The sequence below is a fragment of the Nematolebias whitei genome, chromosome 23 (genome assembly GCF_014905685.2).
Source record: "Nematolebias whitei isolate Nwh7 chromosome 23, NemWhi1, whole genome shotgun sequence".
In the NCBI taxonomy this organism is placed as follows: domain Eukaryota; kingdom Metazoa; phylum Chordata; class Actinopteri; order Cyprinodontiformes; family Rivulidae; genus Nematolebias; species Nematolebias whitei.
In genome coordinates this window covers 2025413-2044652 of record NC_056520.1, presented here as the reverse complement: position 1 = coordinate 2044652, position 19240 = coordinate 2025413, and the positions used below count along the sequence as shown (strand labels likewise).

The 19240-nt window shown below is 41.6% G+C and overlaps 1 protein-coding gene and 1 non-coding gene across 3 annotated transcripts in view; one reads left to right on the top strand and one right to left on the bottom strand.

The window, feature by feature from the left end:
- Positions 1–6867, top strand: part of LOC119428812 (ETS translocation variant 5) — a 13841-nt gene extending 6974 nt beyond the window's left edge. The window contains exons 6-13 of one of the 2 annotated variants that reach the window (XM_037696500.1): positions 1811–1919; positions 2007–2243; positions 2335–2606; positions 2688–2750; positions 2823–2891; positions 4099–4250; positions 4331–4432; positions 5626–6867. In XM_037696500.1, the coding sequence (XP_037552428.1) occupies positions 1811–1919; positions 2007–2243; positions 2335–2606; positions 2688–2750; positions 2823–2891; positions 4099–4250; positions 4331–4432; positions 5626–5859 (1238 nt within the window). In that variant the 3' untranslated portion in view covers positions 5860–6867. Of the gene's footprint in view, positions 1–1810; positions 1920–2006; positions 2244–2334; positions 2607–2687; positions 2751–2822; positions 2892–4098; positions 4251–4330; positions 4439–5625 lie in introns of both variants that reach the window. The other variant, XM_037696499.1, reaches the window with a different exon arrangement.
- Positions 6868–18776: 11909 nt separating this feature from the next.
- Positions 18777–18895, bottom strand: LOC119429110. Its single transcript, XR_005187731.1, has one exon. It is a non-coding gene; the product is annotated as a 5S ribosomal RNA (ribosomal RNA).
- Between the last annotated feature and the right edge of the window lie 345 nt (positions 18896–19240).

Sequence of the window (19240 nt, the reverse complement as noted above, 5' to 3'; positions counted from 1 at the left end):
TTAGCATTAGCAATATTATAATGAGCAGCGGTAGAATTAGCATTAGCGACAGTAGAACATTAGCAGTTGTAGAATTAGCATTAGCAGTATTATAATGAGCAGCGGTAGAATTAGCATTAGCAACAGTAGAACTAGCATTAGCAGTATTAGCATCACCAATTATACAATTAGCATTAGCAGAACTAGCATTTGCATATGTAAAATAAGTGTTAATAGATCTAGCATTAGCAGTTTCAGAACTAGCATTACCAGTAGCATAATTAGCAGTAGTAGCGTTAGCAGTTGTAGTTTTAACTAAAGTATGCCAAGTTTTTGAAAGAATTTGAGATCTTAGAGTTTTGTCATAGGGATTTTTTATATGTATGAAAATAAAATTTAAAAAAGTCTGAAGAGCCATCTCCTGACTGACCTGAACGTTTTATTGTAAGAGCAGAAGTAGTTGCATGTTGCATGTAATAGTTAAATTTTAAAAATCCAGTAGCGTTAACACTGGATCCACTTGCACAATAATAATCTATGTAATGTTTTAAAAATGTTAGGTGATTAAAATCTAAAACAAACCAAGAAAATACTTAAGAAAATGGGTTGAAGATTCTGTCACTCATCGTGGATCTGCTGTAAAAGTGTTTGTGTTTAACGTGGCACGCTTTGAGTCTTTGCCGAATGAATGACCGCAGCGTTGCAGACAGGAAGTGGACCTCAGATAAGCACCGAGTCAAAACAGGACGTTAAGTCCAGCTGACAAACACGTCGAGTGTTTACGGCCTTCTTAATGACGGCTCTGGGTTTGGGTCGTAAAGCTGACTGAATGCGTCACCGATGGAAACGCTGGTGGCCCGCTGGCGAACAGACGGTTTCCAGGAAAGGTGAGATCAGATAGGAGTCCTTATTTAGGGCAAACATGGAAAAAGAGACCGAAAGGTAGAAACTTGTTGACTGAAGACATCGCACCACGGTTGACGGCAGCTTTTACAACCTGTGTTTTCCTTATTTTGGATCAGTTTCAAACAAAAAGGTTTATTTTTTAAGCCTCGGCACACTCGGAGTAAATAATAAAAACAATCTTTAAGGAAACAATCGTTGAAGGATTGTACACCAACGTTTTTAACAAAGCCCTTCAGTTCGTGCTCGGAGTTTAAGTTGAGGATGACTGCTAGGTGTAGCATCTGCAGTGTTGTGGACTCTGTGCCGGTCCGTTGTGGTGAAGAGGGAGCTGAGCTGTAAGACAAAGTTCTCGGTTTACTGGTCGGTCTACGTTCCTCCCCTCACCTCTGCTCATGAACTCTGGTAGAGACTGAAAGAATGAGATCGTGGATCCAGGAGGTTGAAATGAGTTTCCTCTGCAGAGCTGGACTCTCAGAGACAGGGTGAGAAGTTCAGTTATCAGGAGAGACTCAGAGTAGAACCACTGCTCCTCCACATCCAGAGGAGCCAGCTGAGATGGTTCGGGCATCTGGTAAGGATGGATCCTGGGCGCTTTCCCAGGGAGGAACTTCGGGTATGTCCGACTGGGAGGAGACCCCGGGGAAGAGTCAGGACACGCTGTAAAGTCTATGTCTCTCAGTTGGTCTGGGAACACCTTGGAGTCCTCCCAGAAGAGCTGGAAGAGGCTGTGGAGAGAGATGTCTGGACCTCCCTGCTCAAGATGCTGCCCCAGAGACCTGAGTCCAGAACCAGCAGAACATAAAGGAGGGATGACTTTCAGCTACAACCACTCACATTTTAGCTGAGTGTTCTGAGTTTTAGCCATTTTTGTGCAGCCAAGCCGTCACTGAGGCCACTTTCTGTGAAACAAGTTTCTGTGTTGCAGTGATGTTTCACGGACCGCCGGTCAGCAAAGTGAAGCGGGAGCCCGGTTCGTCCAAACACTTGTCCCCGTGTGCAACGCCTCAGACTGACACGTGCCTTTACAGCTACAGGTACTGGAGGTCGACGCTAAAGAACGTGAGCTTTTCTGCAGTAACGGAGCTTCTTTAGCTCATCGCTCCTCCTTGTTCTGTCCTCAGTGCCTGTGAAAACAAGCCAGCTCCAGCCTCCACCCCTGGAACACAGCGCCGCTCCATACACCCTGCCGGACCCCCACCCTTACAGAGGCAGCTACAGCCACCCCCCTCTCAGCTCACCAGCCCGGCTGCGGCCGCCAGCCCCTTCCGCTGCCCCACCGTACCACAGGAGAACCAGTCATTCGCTTTGCCTCGAGCCCCCACCAGCTGCTCAGGTGCCTCCTACAGCGCAGAGCAACGGTGAGTTCTGTGTACCGAGGTCCACCGAGGTCCTTCAGCTGTTCTTACCTGCGTGTTTGAGCTTGAAACCTCTTCTCCCCCCCCCCCCCAGGTTCCAACGGCAGCTCTCAGATCCCTGCCTGCCCTTCCTGCCTCAGGAGAAAGCCACGAACACGGCGTACCACCCTTCGGCTTGTGACGGCCGCCCTCTGTACCAGCGCCACCTGTCGGAGCCCCTCGTCCCCCACGCTGTCCGCAGTTTCAAACAGGAGCCGGTGGACCCTCGGTACCAGGCCACGGGACCTCCAGGTCCACCACAGCCACAGACAACTTTTAACCATGTCAAAATTAAACAGGAGCCAAGAGACTTCGGTTTTGAACCAGGTGAGCAAGATTTTACCACGGCTTTGGCTCGTCAAAGTAGCCGAAGGAAACGAGAGTCACGTCTCCAATCTTGTTTTCCAGAGGTTCAAACCTGCCAGTCGTCATTCAGCAAATCTTCAGCGCTGTTCCAGAAGAACAGTGCTGGTGAGTTTTATCATCCTGGTTTCTACAGCTTTGCCCACATGCCCGTCCTGAACCGAACGTTTCCCTCCACAGGGTTCGGCTACGACAGAGAGCCTCGTTTGTTCTTCGATGACACCTGCGTTGTTCCAGAACGGATGGAAGGTGAGACACTGGGATCCTCCCCAAAACCACAGAATCAAAGCTGCACGCTGAAAAGTAGCTGAAGTTTCATCAAGAAGCTGAAGCTGGGTCGTTTAAGCTAAAAGTAGCAGAAAAATAGCAAAATGATGGCTAAAAGCCAAAAACATAATGGTAGCCAGTAGTGGCAGAAGAGCTAAAACCAGCAATATATAAGCTAAAGGTACCAGAGCAGTAGCTGCAAGAAAAAACTCGAATGATAGGAAAATGGTAGCTAAAAGCAAAAAATATCACAACGGTTGCTAAAAGAAGGAAAAAGCTAGCTGAAAGTCAAAGTGATGATTTAGCTTAAGTTAGCAGAATGTTAACTAAAAGTAGCTAAAAGCAAAATATAGAACTGCAGCCAAAAGTGTCATAGGAGTTGCAAATAGTAGATGAATAGCCAAAAATCAAATGAGGCTAAATGTTAGCTTGAAGTAGCAAAATGCTGGGTAAATGCCAAACATCACAAAATGTTAGCAAAAAGCTTAAAGTATCAGAAGGCAAGCTAAAAGTAGCAGAACAGGAGCTAAAAACAAAAATGGAATGGTAGGTAATAGCTCCAAAAAAAAAAAAAAGTAAAATGGGACCTAAAATAACAGAAAGGTAGCTAAAAGTACCAAAGCAGTAGCTGAAGCAGAATGGTAGTTAAAAGCAAAAACTGCAAAATAGTATCTAAAATAGCAGAAAGGTAGCTAAAAGCTGCAGAATGTAAACTAAAAATGCCACAGCAGTAGCTAAAAGCAAAAATAGCTAAGTAGACGAGACTAGTTAAAAAGCTAAATGTGGCCGAATACAAACTGAAGTAGCAGAACAGTAGGTAAAACAAAACAAATGAGTGGTCGCTAAATTACTAGAGCCTTAGCTAAAAGTAACAAAATGGTAGCTAAAAAACAGCAAAAGGTTAGCTAAAAGCTAACAGTAGCAGAACTGTCAACTAAAAGTATCAAAACAGTAGGTAAAACAAAAAGGGAGTGGTATGCAAAAATAATAGCGCTATAGCTAAAAGTAGCAAAAGGCTAGCTAAAAGCTAACAGTAGCAGAACCCTAACTTTCAACTGAAAGTAGCATAAGAAGCCGAAGACTGGCAGATTGTTGCAGCAGAGTGTTTGAAGAGACTGTGAGAATATTTGTAAATAAAGTAAAACATTTATACGACTCTAAACAGCTAAAGCCATTTGTATTTCGGCAGGTAAAGTGAAGCAGGAGGGCTTGCCGTACCAGCGCCGCGGCTCCCTGCAGCTCTGGCAGTTCCTGCTCACGCTGCTCGACAACCCGAACAACCGACACCTGATCGTGTGGACCGGACGCAACATGGAGTTCAAGCTGATCGACCCGGAGGAGGTGACGCTTCCACCGCCCACCGTCCTCTACCTGAAACCTTGTGGGGACACGTTCTGACTGTTCTGGTTCTGGTTCTGCAGGTGGCTCGGCTCTGGGGGATCCAGAAAAACCGACCGGCCATGAACTACGACAAGCTGAGCCGCTCGCTGCGGTACTACTACGAGAAGGGCATCATGCAGAAGGTAAAGGCGAGTCCCGCTTTCTTCCTCCTTCACGGTCAGCCGTGTGTCAGCAAAATATCTCATGAGCCGCTTGTATCGGGGACAATATTTCAAATGTACGAATACAGCTCCAGTTGAGGCGTTTCAAAATGGCCGCCGCACCTAGTCCACATGAGTAAACACAGAAAAGTCACGTGGTCCGTTGTGGAGAAACATGGAGTGGTAGTAGCTGAGAGTCGCCCCCAACGCATCCTCTGAGAGCTGCAAAATGTAGCATTTCTCCGCTCCAGTCCTTTACTTCTGCATCGGCGCCAGACGGCGTGTCGCATCACCCCAGTTTCAAGGTCAACAGTCAAGGTCAAAGCTTAAACGCGCTTGGGCCAGAACTTCTGATTTGCTCTTTAATTTAATTTAATCTGATACTCATCACTGGAATCACGCTCGATCACCACAGCTTTGAAGTCAAGGTCATAAATCAAGGTCAAAGGTTAAACACAGGGCCATAACTTCTGATCTGCTCAAGATAATTTAACGAAACTTAAAACATGTCATCACATCACCCGAAACATCATTATGCATACTTTTAATTGCCCCAGCTTCAAGGTCATCAGTCAAGGTCAAAGCTTAAACTCGCTCGGGCCATAACTTCAGATCTGCTTGATAATTTAATGAAACCCGATACACGTCTGCTTCACTGGAATCACGGATCATCCCAGCTCTGAAGTCAAGGTCATAAATCAAGGTCAAAGGTTAAAGGTTAAAAGGGGTTATAACTTCTGATCCACTCAAAATAATTTAATAAAACCCAATACACCATTGCTTGAAGCATCGTCACATACACTTTTAATCACCCTAGCTTCAAGGTCATCAGTCAAGGTCAAAAGCATGTGGCCGTAACTTCTGATCCACTCGAGATAATTCACTGAAACCCGATACTTATCTGCCTCACTGGAAACATCGTCACACTTTCTGTCGCCCCATCTCTAAAATCAAGGTCATCGGTCAAGGTCAAAGTTAGACCATGGTCATTGTATAGATTTCTGTATGAAAGTTGGACGGGTGAATAACGTGGCTCTATATTTTATCCTGAATTTGTTTCATGTAAGTGTATTTTCTTTCTGCTTGAAGCGCTGGAGTTTGTCGTGTTTTAAACGTGAATAAAATGATGAAACGGGCTCAAACGTTCGTGTCGTTTCCTTCTGTCGGTCCCGCAGGTGGCCGGAGAACGGTACGTCTACAAGTTCGTGTGCAACCCCGACGCTCTGTTCTCCATGGCGTTCCCGGAGAACCAGAGGCCGAGTCTGAAGGTGGACTTGGACGCCGTCCTACCCCCCAGCGAGGACGACGGCTTCCCCCTGCCCGGATATGAGGAGGAGGGGCCTTACTTGGTGGAGGGGGCGGAGCAATGCGTCCGGGGCCTGGGGTTCCCTGACAGCTACCCGTACTGACCCGCAGGGGGCGGAGCCTGGAAATGCTGAAACACGTTTTGTTTTTTTAAAGACTGTTAAACTTCCTCCAGAGAAAAACACTTTTCTTTCTCCAAAACTTGTTTCACTCATTTAAATGAGTTCACATCCAGATTTAACAGTTTTAAAGAAAAAAAAGTCCAAATTTATAAATTAATTTTCAATTTCGCTTAAAATATTTACAAAAAGGTACGATTGAGACAAAAATCTAACTATAAATTTTCCAAATAAAATAATTAGACAATTCACGACCAGAAAATCGTGGTTTGGATTTAAAGTTGTAATTTTGTTCAAATAAAAAAGGGCAAATTATTATTATTATTATTAACAAAATAAAGCTAAAATACAACATACACTTTTATTCAAGAAGATTTAAACCATTAAAATCTGACATTTCAGTTGTACAATTAGTTCTTTTTCAAACACGACAGTTTGTCCGGTTTGTGACAGTATTTTATTTTTTCAGTTATCCTTTTATTTTGGCGGTCACGCTAGTCGTTTCCTGTCGTGGTAGCTCCGTAGCATGGCCATCGCTGTAGTCGTCGCGTTTGTAAACTCTGGGATCTGTTTTGCAACCAAAAACTATCTCACAGCCACGGCGCCCTGAAAACAAACGTTTTTCTGACCTTTGACCCCTGCAACATCTGGATGAACAGCTGTCCGTCGTGTCCTGCTCCTCGTTTCAAAGCTGATATTTTTGGCTTTTTATGGACTTGTATGTTTTGGTATAACGATTTAAAATAAAAAGTATTTTTTGATTCTGTAACAAGCATGGACGGCCGGATAGTTTCTGCATTTTGTAAAGTTTGTTTGCTTCGTAGAGGAAATGTATAATTCTATATGGATCTATTTTTGCTAACGGCTCGCTCGTGTGTCGCGTCGGCAGGAAGTCCTGCGGGAGCAAGATGGCCGACACCGGTGTAACCTTGACCCTCAGATACTGTCTGTGTGCCTTCTGTTCATCTTTACTCAAACAATAAACTATTTTACTCTTTGACATCATTTTATTTATTTCTGACATCGAGTGACAAACTGACCGAGCCATGCGGCCGTTTGTCAAATCCAAGTATTTATATTTTATTTTAAATTTCATTTCAGATGAGAAAAAACAAACTAATACAATGAAGTTTGGGTTGATATTTAAAAATATACATTTGAAACTTTTATTATATATATAAATATATATATGTATATATATACACACAGATTAAACAAATTGTGAATAAAAACTGAATATAATGATATCTAATATCTAATGATCTAATATTTTATTCAGAATAGAACACAAATCACAGATCAAAAGTTTAAACTGAGAGAATGTTTCATTTTAAGGGAAAAATCTGTTGTTTCCAAATTTCATGGCGTCAACAAATCCCAAAAAAGTTGGGACAAGTCCATTTTTACCACTGTGTGGCATCCCCCCTTCTTCTTACAACACTCAACAGACGTCTGGGGACAGAGGAGACCAGTTTCTCCAGTTTAGAAATAGGAATGCTCTCCCATTCATGTCTAATACAGGCCTCTAACTGTTCAATCGTCTTGGGCCTTCTTTGTGGCACCTTCCTCTTTATGATGCACCAAATGTTCTCTATAGGTGAAAGATCTGGACTGCAGGCTGGCCATTTCAGTACCCGGATCCTTCTCCTACGTAGCCATGATGTTGTGATTGCTGCAGAATGTGGTCTGGCATTATCGTGTTGAAAAATGCAGGGTCTTCCCTGAAAGAGATGACATCTAGATGGGAGCACATGTTGTTCTAGAACCTGAACATAGTTCTCTGCATTAATGGTGCCTTTCCAGACATGCAAGCTGCCCATGCCACAAGCGCTCATGCAACCCCATACCATCAGTGATGCAGGCTTCTGAACGGAGCGTTGATAACTTGGGCTATCCTTGTCCTCTCTGGTCCGGATGACATGGCGTCCCAGTGTTCCATAAAGAACTTCAAATCGTGACTCATCTGACCACAGAACAGTCTTCCATTTTGCCACACTCCATTTTAAATGACCCCTGGCCCAGTGCAAACGTCTGAGCTTGTGGAGCTTGCTTAGAAATGGCTTCCTCTTTGCACTGTAGAGTTTCAGCTGGCAACGGCGGATGGCACGGTGGATTGTGTTCACTGACAATGCTTTCTGGAAGTATTCCTGAGCCCATTCTGTTATTTCCTTGACAGTGGCATTCCTGTTTGAGGTGCAGTGACGTTTAAGGGCCCGGAGATCACGAGCATCCAGTAGAGTTTTACGGCCTTGACCCTTACGCACAGCGATTGTTCCAGATTCTCTGAATCTTTTGATGATGTTATGCACGGTTGATGATGATAACTTAAAAGTCTTTGCTATTTTACGCTGGGTAACACCATTCTGGTATTGCTGCACTATCTTTCTGCGCAACAATGGTGGAATTGGTGATCCTCTTACCATCTTGGCTTCTGAGAGACTCTGACACTCTGAGAAGCTCTTTTTATACCCAACCATGTTGTCAGTTGACCTAATTAGTGTTAATTGGTCTTCCAGCTGTTCGTTATATGCTCAATTTCCTTTTTCCAGCCGCTTATTGCTACTTGTCCCAACTTTTTTGGGATTTGTTGACACTGTGAAATTTTGAATCAACATATTTTTCCTTTAAAATGTTACATTTGCTCAGATTAAACTTTTGATCTGTCATCTATGTTATATTACGAATAAAATATTGACATTTGCCATCTCCACATCATTGCATTCAGTTTTTATTCACAATTTGTTTAGTGTCCCAACTTTTTTGGAATCCGGTTTGTACAAACTGGAATCTATCAGATAAATGTGATTTAAACCAATTTAGAGCTGTTCCTGTAATCCCAATATCATATTCAAGCCTCTGTAGTAAAATATTATGATCAATTGTATCAAATGCAGCACTGAGGTCTAACAGGACCAGTATAGACACAAGTCCATTGTCTGAGGCCGTGAGAATATCATTAGTGAGTTTCACCAGTGCAGATTCAGTGCATGTGGTGAGCTCTAAACACTGACTGAAACTCTTCCAACAGATTATTTCTTTGCAGATGATCAGATTGGGTGGCTGTGGCTGAATGGTTAGAGCAGTTGTCCTTCAATTCGAGAGTTGGGGGTTTGATTCCACCAGCAGTCACATGCCGAAGAGTCCCTGGGTAAGACACTGAACCCCTAAATGCCTCCGATATGTGTCCCATCGGTGTATGAATGTGATAAAGCACTGATTAGTCTTTGTACAGAAATAGTAGAGAGCTGTATGAATTTCTTTGCAGATGATCACATAACTGACCAACTATTTTCTCTAGAATTTTTTAGATTAAAGTTAGATTAGATATAGGTCTATAGTTGGCAAGAATGTCTGAATCAAGATCAGACTTCTTAAAGGTTTAATTACAGCAACCTTAAAGCGCTGTTGTACGCAACCATTCATTAAAGACAAATTAAGTAGATCCAAAATGTGGACATTAATTAGTGGAAATACCTCTTTAAACAGTCTGGTTGGGATGGGATCTAGCAGGCATGTGGATGGTTTGGATGAGGTTATTATATTTGACAATTCAGCGCTCAACAGGACAAAAACTGTCCAAACACAAACCATGTTCCAGTAATATATCTAAAGCTGCATCATCTGACATGGAACCAGGGGCAGCAGTAGGAAGGATTTGACTTTTCTCTCTAATTGAAATAATTTTATTTATAAAGAATCTCATGAAGTCATCACTACTTATAGTTGTAGGGATACATGGTCCAACAGAAATGGGACTTTTAATTAGTCTAGCAATAAAACTAAGCAGAAACCTAGGGTTATTTTTATTCTCCTCTATTAAAGATGAGTAATATAAAAGGTCTAGCTTTATGGAGAGCTTTCTTATAAGTTAGCAGACTATCTTTCAAGTTCAATAAAATTATTTCATGTTATTAGAGCACCATTTTCTCTCCTGGTTTTTAGATTTCTGCTTCAAAGTATGCAACTCAGATTTGAACCAAGGAGCCAGTTTCCTCTGATTGATTACTTTCTTTTTCAGTGGAGCAATTTTATCAAGTGAAGTTTGCATTGAAGTTGTAAGATGATCAACTAGATGATCTAAGTCACTGCTCTCTCACTCTTCGTTGAAATCCAGGTCTCTCTTGTAAATGAGTCCTCGTGACTCAATGGGACTAACCTGTATAAAGAAAGGATGAATAAACAAAGAAATAAAACTTTCCGAGATGGTTTTTATGTTGCAAAAGCAGGTTTATTCTTTGAATTTTGTGGTAAAGCCATAAATGCACCACACAAGTTATGCTGAATTATCAAAGTCGAGCAGAGATCTGCCAAAACAAGTTTGAACAGACACTCATGTTTGTAAATGCTGCGTGATGTATTCGAGTCATATTCTCAGCTGTGGAGAACGATCAAAGCTCTCAAGGTGCTTCTCATAGTGCACAGGTAAACCTCCTCTACAACCCACTTCGACCAATTTGTTGGTCAGAAGCTTCCCGCGATACGCACACCTGGGTTTCTTCACATTGTTTTTAAGTTTACACACAACGATTTTGAACTTCTCTTTACTAATAGTCAGTTCAGAGTTTGTATTGGTTTTGTCTTGACCTTTACAAATGGCTTTGACCTTCTTTGCACTGGCGAGGATGAACGTGTTGATCGGCTTGCAGCTGTTGTTTGGATCGTAGATCCGTTTCCGTTTGATCTCCGAGTCACATTTTTGGGCCGTCATGCTTGGAGCTATGTGCCGCTTTCTGAAGTCGTCGTAAGTTGCATTTACACATGGTTGTCCTGCTGGTTCGGACCAGCTTGGTTCCTCCAAGGCACCAAGTAGAATTAGCCATGAGCAGAACAGCAGGATCCTCATCGTGTCCTAATGAGAAGTTTAAAGTTGAAATTATTCCCCAAATATATACAAATATTTAAATGACTCCCTCATTAAAAACCAGATTTGTCTGTTTTAAATAAATAAATGTCCGATCCTGAGTCCAAATCAGGTCCTTACCTTGTTTTCAGCTGGTCTGAACATGTGTCAAACTGGTTCAGGGTCCTGTGTAAACACGAACATAAGGTTTTAAATCCTTTATGAACTCTCACATCTCAAACAATCTGCTGTTGTCCCCCGCTGGAACAGGTGGGGTCAGAATGTGTTTTTGTCCAACACACAACTTTTAATTTACTGAACTTTCTCGCTTAAAGGGTTCAGAATACCAAATGGAGTAATATCTATGTGTATTTGGGAGTTTCTGTACTTTGTACTTTGATACTGTGGACTGAAAATGTTTTGCGTCAAATTAAAAATAAAAATCTGTTTTGCCACGTCCCGACGTGTGCGTGGAACCGTTCACGAGGGTCCGGATTAGCGACACAAATACACAACTCTGTGTTAAATCCCGCTCAGTCGTACACGACTGTCATCACCGCCGCCCTTTAAATTACCCGAGAAGAAACGACTGGTTCTGGAGTTTCAAACTACGACCAGCTTAACGTCAAAATGATCTGTGGCACTGAAAGATGACAGCCGTGAAATATTTGACTCTTTGTAAAATATTAGCTGTAGAAAACTTCTCAGAGGAACTGCTGTAATTGACATCTATTTTTAAGGTTTGAGCTCTTATTTTAATTATCTCATACATCTCCGGTCCAGAAAACACGAGCTAGCTTCACTTACCATTAAACAAAAAGGCTTACCTGGCGAAGATGAGAGTGAGGAAGTCTTGTCCCAGACGTCTGAGAAGTCTTCTGTTTTCAGGTCAGAAGTCCAGAAGTCTGTTTCTGCTCAGCTTTTATGTCCTTCAGCGCAGAAGAAACTAAAGGAGGAGCTTTCTAAGCGACCTCTACGTGTGGTACCAAATGAAGAACAGAAATGATTGTTTGACCGCACGATGGTTTGTGTTCATCAGATACTGACATGTTGGACCAACACGGTCGACAAAGTCAAGTTGCAGGTTTAAAGGAACCAAATGTAGTTAACCTCAAATAAGCCACTTGGACTTCTCAGAAAACTGAATCACCAAACCACACTAACCAACCTTTGAGTTTCTCGTGCAGCTTGTATCTATTTTACATTTCCAGTCTGTGTGCGCAGAACAGTCTCCACAGTGACAAACTCTTGCACAAATGAAGAGCAAAGGGAAGATTGGTGTGTGGAAAAAGGTGAGAACACGAGTGATTCCTGGGTTTAATTATTTATAACTTAATTATGTATGAATTCTTTATGAATCTTTGTGAATTCAATTATTTCAATTAGGGAAAAAATTCAAACCAACCTTCCTACTATCGCCTCTGGTTCCATGTCAGATGAGACAACTTTAAAAATGTAATTAGAACCTGACTTATGTTTGGACAGTTTTTGTCCTGTTGAGCTCTGAATTGCCAAAAACAACAACCTCATCCAAACCATCCACATGTCTGCTAGATCCCATCCCAACCAGACTGTTTAAAGATGCATTTCCCCTAATTGATGTCCACATTTTGGATCTGCTTAATTTGTCTCTAAAAAATGGTTACGTACCACAACATTTTAAGATTGCTGTAATTAAACATTTACATAAGGAACATAACTTTGACTCAGGAATCCTAGTCGATTATAGACCTATGTCTAATCTAACTTTCATCTAAAAAAATTCTAGAAAAATAGTTGCTGGTCAGTTAAGTAAATGGAAAATGAAGTGCACTTATATACACTAAAATCTGTGCCCTCATTTACTCATTCATACAGCACTCTACTATTTCTGAACAAACACTAATCAGTGTTTTATCACATTCATACACTGATGGGACACACATCGGAGGCATTTAGGGGTTCAGTGTCTTGCCCAGAGACACTTAGGCATGTGACTGCTGGTGGAATCGAACCCCCAACTCTCGCATTGAAGGAGGACTGCTCTAACCATTCAGCTACAGCCGCCCAATCTGATCATCTGCAAAGAAATAATCTGAAGAGTTTCAGTCAGTGTTTAGAGCTCACCACAGCACTGAATCTGCACTGGTGAAAGTTAATGATATTCTCACGGCCTCAGACAATGGACTTGTGTCTCTACTGGTCCTGTTAGACCTCAGTGCTGCATTTGATCATAATATTCTACTACAGAGACTTAAATATGATATTGGAATTACAGGAACGGATCTAAAATAGTTTAAATCACATTTATCTGATAAGATTCCAGTTTTTAAATGTAAATAATAATCAATCAACCTTTATTTATACAGGTAAATCCCATTGAGCCTCGAGGACTCATTTACAAGAGAGACCTGATTTCAACAAAGAAAGATGACAACAATGGACAACAGCAACAACAATAAGCAGTTATAAAAACTCATACTACAGGTTTTTTTTTTGTTTTTTTTTTAACAAATAGGATGGCTAAAAGGAAAAAGGTAACAAAACCAAAAAAACTGCTAGATTCCGAGACAAATGTATAAAACTAAAAACAGGAACATGTCTGCATTGGTCCCTGCCAGGAGTCCAACAGATTCTTAAAGCCACTTAGAGAGGTCAAGGTCGAGAGCTTCAAATCTTTTTGTAAGATATTCCAGGAAACAGGAGCGGAGTAGGAATAAGCGGAATAAATCATCATCATACACCAAAGTTAGTCATGGAGTTCCTCACGGTTCCGTGCTAGGACCAATACTTTTTACCTTGTATATGCTTACATTAATTAATAGCATGGGATAAATTTTCATTGTTATGCTGATGACACACGATTATATTTGTCCATTAAACCCAATTAATCCAATCAGCTACTTAGACTACAAGCATGTCTTAAAGACATAAAAACCTGGATGACCCTTAATTTTCTCCTGTTGAACAGACAAGACTGAGGTTTTGGTTTTTGGACCTGAGCACCTTAGGAATGAATGTTTCAGTCTTTCTCCCTCCTTAGATGCATTAATCTGTCCTCCAGCTCTAATGTTAAAAATCTTGGTGTTATTTTTGATCAGGACATGTCTTTTATCCCCCACATTAAAAACGTTACTAGAACCTCCTTCTTCCACCTGCGTAATATCACTAACATTAGAAACATCTGATCTAAAGACGATGCAGAAAAACTGGTCCATGCATTTGTCACGTCTAGACTGGACTATTGCAATGGTTTATTACCTGGGTGTCCAAATACTTCTTTAAAACGTCTTCAGTTGATCCAACATGCTGCTGCCAGAGTCTTAACTGGAGTTACTGGGAGAGATCATATCTCTCCAGTTTTAGTTTCTCTCCATTGGCTCCCTGTCAAATCCAGAATAGAATTCAAAATCTTACTTCTAACCTACAAAGCTCTCAACAACCTAGCTCCATCTTATATTACAGATCGTATTGTTCCATATTTTACTAACAGAGCACTTCACTCTCAGACTGCAGGTTTACTTGTGGTTCCTAGAGTTTCCAAAAGCAGAATGGGAAGAAGATCTTTCAGTTCTCAGGCTCCTCTCTTGTGGAACCAACTTCCAGTTTCTGTCCATGAGGCTGACACATTGTCCAGTTTGAAGACTTTCCTTTTTCATAAATCCTATAGTTAGGGTTGGCTTGTTATGCTGCTATAGACTTAGACTACTAGAGGACAAACTGACCTCATGTTCTTAAATTAATTGTTAAAATTAAATAGTTTTCATTTGATACTATTTCTATCTTAACATGTGATTCTTGACCTGCCATTGTGTATCTATTCCTACCAAACCCAGCTGGTCGAAGCAGATGGTCCTCTTGTCCTGATCCTGGTTCTGCTAAAGGTTTCTTCCTCATGAGGGAGTTTTTCTTTCCACTGTCGCCTTCATGCTTGTTCAAGATGAGAGTTCAGTGATGGAGTTAAACTCAGAGCTGCTCCTCAGATAAATAATGATCAATTATTATTTTATACATGAATGTTTCTGTTCAGTCCCTGAGACGACTTCTGTTGAGACTTTGAGCTTTAGAAATAAACTGAACTGAATATTTTTTTTTTTAATACCTTTATTTTACCAGGAAGAAAATCCATTGAGATCATCAATTTGTTTTACAAGGATGTCCTGAATTCACTTAAAGTAAGTCTTCCTGCAGTAATTCAGATTTTTAAAGAGAAATATAATTTTCCTCTAATGGAGATGACAGCGTCTGCAGCGGTTTGATGGTTTAGCTTCTACATCCTGCCAGCGTCTCACTGTGAGACCATGAAAACCACTGAAGTGTTTCTTGTATCAAACAGAATGAGCTCAAAGGTAAATTCACACGAGTTAAACTAAACTAATTCATGTTCGCAGGGAACTACCTAAAAACTAAGACCTCAACTTAAAGTTCAGCAGATATGAACCTAAATACACTTTTCTCTTAAAATGACACAATAAATGGTAAAGGTAAAAATACCAGTTGTTTTGAAATTTTATGTCAGTGAGTCCAAACCACTGTTCATAAGTTCGTCCAGTTTATTCACCAGAGGCCGCACATTAGCGAGGAAGATGCTCGGTAGTGCAGACCAGTGCAGGTTTAGCCTTAGCCTAGCATGCAGGCCTCCACAGATACCCCATATTTCTACCATACCACTTTATTTATAAAGCACTTAAAAACAGAAAAGCTTTTCTAACCGCACCATACTCTGAAGTAGAAAACATTTTCTCCTTTCCAACTACCTGACATCGTTTTCTGTCATCGTCTCCCACTTTGTTGCCTGTAGACATCAAATGTCATCGTTTCTGAAATACTACTGCTTGTGTTTTTTTTCCTCTCTGCGGAGTCCATGGGCATTAAGAGAGAGGAGGAGAGTTAAACGGATGAAAAATAATTTTAATATACAATAGTCCCTCGCTACTTCGTGGTTCATTTTTCGCAGAGTCGCTCTACTGCAGTTTTTCAAAGTAAGAGTGGACGACTCACAATTGGCTGATTGATGGATGAGCCGCACAATCGGCGTGGAATTTTTATTAAAATTAATTATTTTAAATTATTAACACCTCCTGCAGCCCACAGCTGCAGGAGAAGCTTCCTCCTATAGCGTGTCATACCTCCGCTCTGCGGTAGAGAAGTGGGCGTGGCCGAGAGCGCTGGCTGATGGTAGAGAGCAGCCGGAGGCAGAGATCGGAGATCATGACATGCTGTGCTCTTTTAGAGCGTTTAAAAACATTTAGAATATTGCAAGAGTGTGGGAAGGGTTTAAAATGCCTTAATGTGTTTTTTTCAACGTCTGCTGTTGACAATGGCGGACGCTTTTCCTTCTCGCTCCTGCTTCCCTACTGCTTTGCTCTTTGTCCTGTGAACGCTATCGGAGCCTCTCTTTACATATCTTCTGAATTGTAAATTATGGATCTGGTCAGCTGGTCTCTTTGCAATTAATAAAATTTTCTCGATGAGAATACAGGGCGAAGGAGAGCCCTCATGCCCTGACGGGACACTTGCAGTTGGATACAATGGATTCCTGGGGACAGTGGAAGTTGGTGTCTGTCCGTATTGTCCAATGAGGATGCAGAAGATGCGTACATAATTGGATTTATGATAACAGGATTTTTGCTTTTTGGAGTTGGTTGTTACCTGGCATATCGACAAATACAGAAAACATCAGCAGCAAGTTACAGTAAAGGTCGTCTCAGGGCACTGAACAGAAACATTTATATATAAAAATAATAATTTAACACTATTTATCTGAGGAGCAGACTGCTTTGAACCCTCATCTTGATCAAGCTTGAAGGTGACAGTGGAAAGGAAAAACTCCCTCATGAGGAAGAAACCTTTAGCAGAACCAGGCTCAGGACAAGAGGACCATCCGCTTTGACCAGCTGGGTTTGGTAGGAACAGATACACAATGGCAGGTCAAGAATCACATGTTAAGATAGAAATAGTATCAAATGAAAACTATTTAATTTTAACAATTCATTTAAGAAATGAGGTCAACTTGTCCTGTAGTCTAAGTCTATAGCAGCATGACAAGCCGACACGAACTAAAGGATTTATGAAAAAGGAAAGTCTTAAAACTGGACAATGTGTCAGTCTCACGGACAGAAACTGAAAAACAACTGTTCTGTTTTTCTTCTCCGTGGAGCCCACGGGCATTAGGCGAGAGAAGCAACAGGTTTAAAAATAAGAGTTTAAGGTTCTCATCGTTTTCTTACTTTTCTTTTCGGTTTTGACGCTATCAAAGTACCGAGTCGTTTTCCAAAATGGTCGCGAGATCAAGATCAAGATCAGGGGTTAATTTTAATTTGTGTCAGGTTTTCAAGCAGTCTGGAAAGACGGCAGGTGGCTGGGCGATGGGACCCGAGAGTCAGCGGCTTTTTCTGCTTCTACCATGTGAGGAGGAGCAGCGACTGCTCCCCGCTCCTCCTCACACTCAATCCCCGAAGCAGAGCCTGGCGGAATGTCCACCTGAGAGACCTCTACGTGGGCCGTCTGGTTTTCCTCTCTTTTTGGTCCGTCCCCCGTTACGGCCATCCTGTGTGCCCTTAGCGACTTCATCCATCTCCAGCTCCCTCTCCATGTGACTGTCACTCCCGCCTCCATCCTCTTCATTCACCCGAGCAGAACCCTGATCGTGATCTTCCGACTCACTTGCATTACATTTGCACTCATTCATGATGTCACGACAAACTACATTTTTACCAACTTTTTTATTTGAGCATTCTCTTGCATAATGCCTCTGGACTCCGCAGGAATGGCGGAGAAATTCAGGGCAGTCCCTGAGAACATGACCTGGCTGAATGCAGATCCGACACACTTCAACTTGCTTGTCGTGTATTACTCTAAAATATTCTGGTCCCGTGGTAAACGTGACTTTCTTTGTTCACTGATCTTTGTTCCTGGCCACACCAGACACTTAATTGGTGACACAGCCGTTACTCCTCAGCCATGAAGTTTTGTATAATCTCTTCATCTGTGACGTAGGCAGAGTCCAAGGAAGGAGACAACCAGTTCGTCATTTGTTAGTTCTTTTGCCATTATTTTCGATGAGATGATTTTAAAAGCCGTCTAGGAGTCTCTCCACTGCCGTGACGTTACTCAGTTACTTCATACTTTTGTTCTTTTATTCATCGATTCGCAAATAATCCACACAAAAGCCGAATGTTCAGTTTCAGAGCAGAAATCTTTTCTCCTTCGATCTCGATATGCACCGCGTTATCTTTCTCAAATTTCCCTTTAACATTCGCTTGTCCGTTCTTCACTTCCGTAATCCTGTTTCATTCCATTGCGTCAGTAGCAGAGAGATCCATCCAAGTTTTCAATAAGCTTTCCATAACAAAAAACACCTCCCCAACAGTAATAAAACTTGAGGGAATCTCAATTTTTACAAACGAAAAATTGAAAAAATAACAACAAAAGCTTCTAAGAAAAAATAAAGTGTAGGAAAAAAGAGTAATGGTGCTTAGGCCATGGTGCTCCACACAACTCTGATGATGGAGGTGGCGTGTTCAGGGTGGTATAAAGTCACAAATAGGACTTCTAACGGTTTTCCAAGAACAAACCCGTTTTATACTAAATGTTTTCTTGATTTCTTTTTCATGTTAACAGTACTTTCAAACACAGGAAAACTGGGACCGGTTCTTGTCCCCTCGTCAAATTTGTCTCGTCAAATTGCCATTTGTTGAATTATTGTCGTCTGTACTTTATATGCATCTGTCTAAACCAGGTCTCTGTTGAAAATAAGTCCTCGTGATTCTACGAGACTAACCAGTATAAACCAAGGTTGAATGTATGTCACCCCTGGTGTCTGCAGCTTCTTCAAACTCACCAGCACACACTACAAAATGCTTCAACAACAAACATTTGAAGAAAGTCAAATGCTGTGCTGTCTAAAGCACCCAAGAAGGTTGAACAAAAGTCAGCAATGTGCACGAGCCTGTTAAAAGGCCAGTTCAGATGAGCCCAAATAAAAAAAGTGATTGTATTCATACTCTTGTAGTATTTGCTGAAAGCATGTGTGAGTAGAGGCACAACAGCACCCCCTGCTGAGGGTTGTGCAAAGTACAAAAGCTTACGGCACCTGGTATTCCCAGGCGGTCTCCCATCCAAGTACTAACCAGGCCCGACCCTGCTTAGCTTCCGAGATCAGACGAGATCGGGCGTGTTCAGGGTGGTATGGCCGTAAACGAGGAACAGAGTAACAAATAGGACTTTTAAAGGTTTTCCAAGAACATACCCATTTCATACTAAATGTTTTGAGCATTTCTTTTTCATGAAAATAGTATTTTAAAGCACAGAAAAACTGGGGCCAGCTCTTGTCCCCTCGTCAAATTTGTCTTGTCAAATTGCTATTTGTTGAATTATTGTCTGTATGCTGTCTGCCTGAACCAGGTCTCTCTTGAAAAGTCCTCATGACTCAACGAGACTAACCAGTATAAACAAAGGTTGAATGTATGTCACCCCTTGTGTCATTGCAACTTCTTCAAACTCACCAGCACACACTACAAGATGCTTCAACATTTGAAGAAAGTT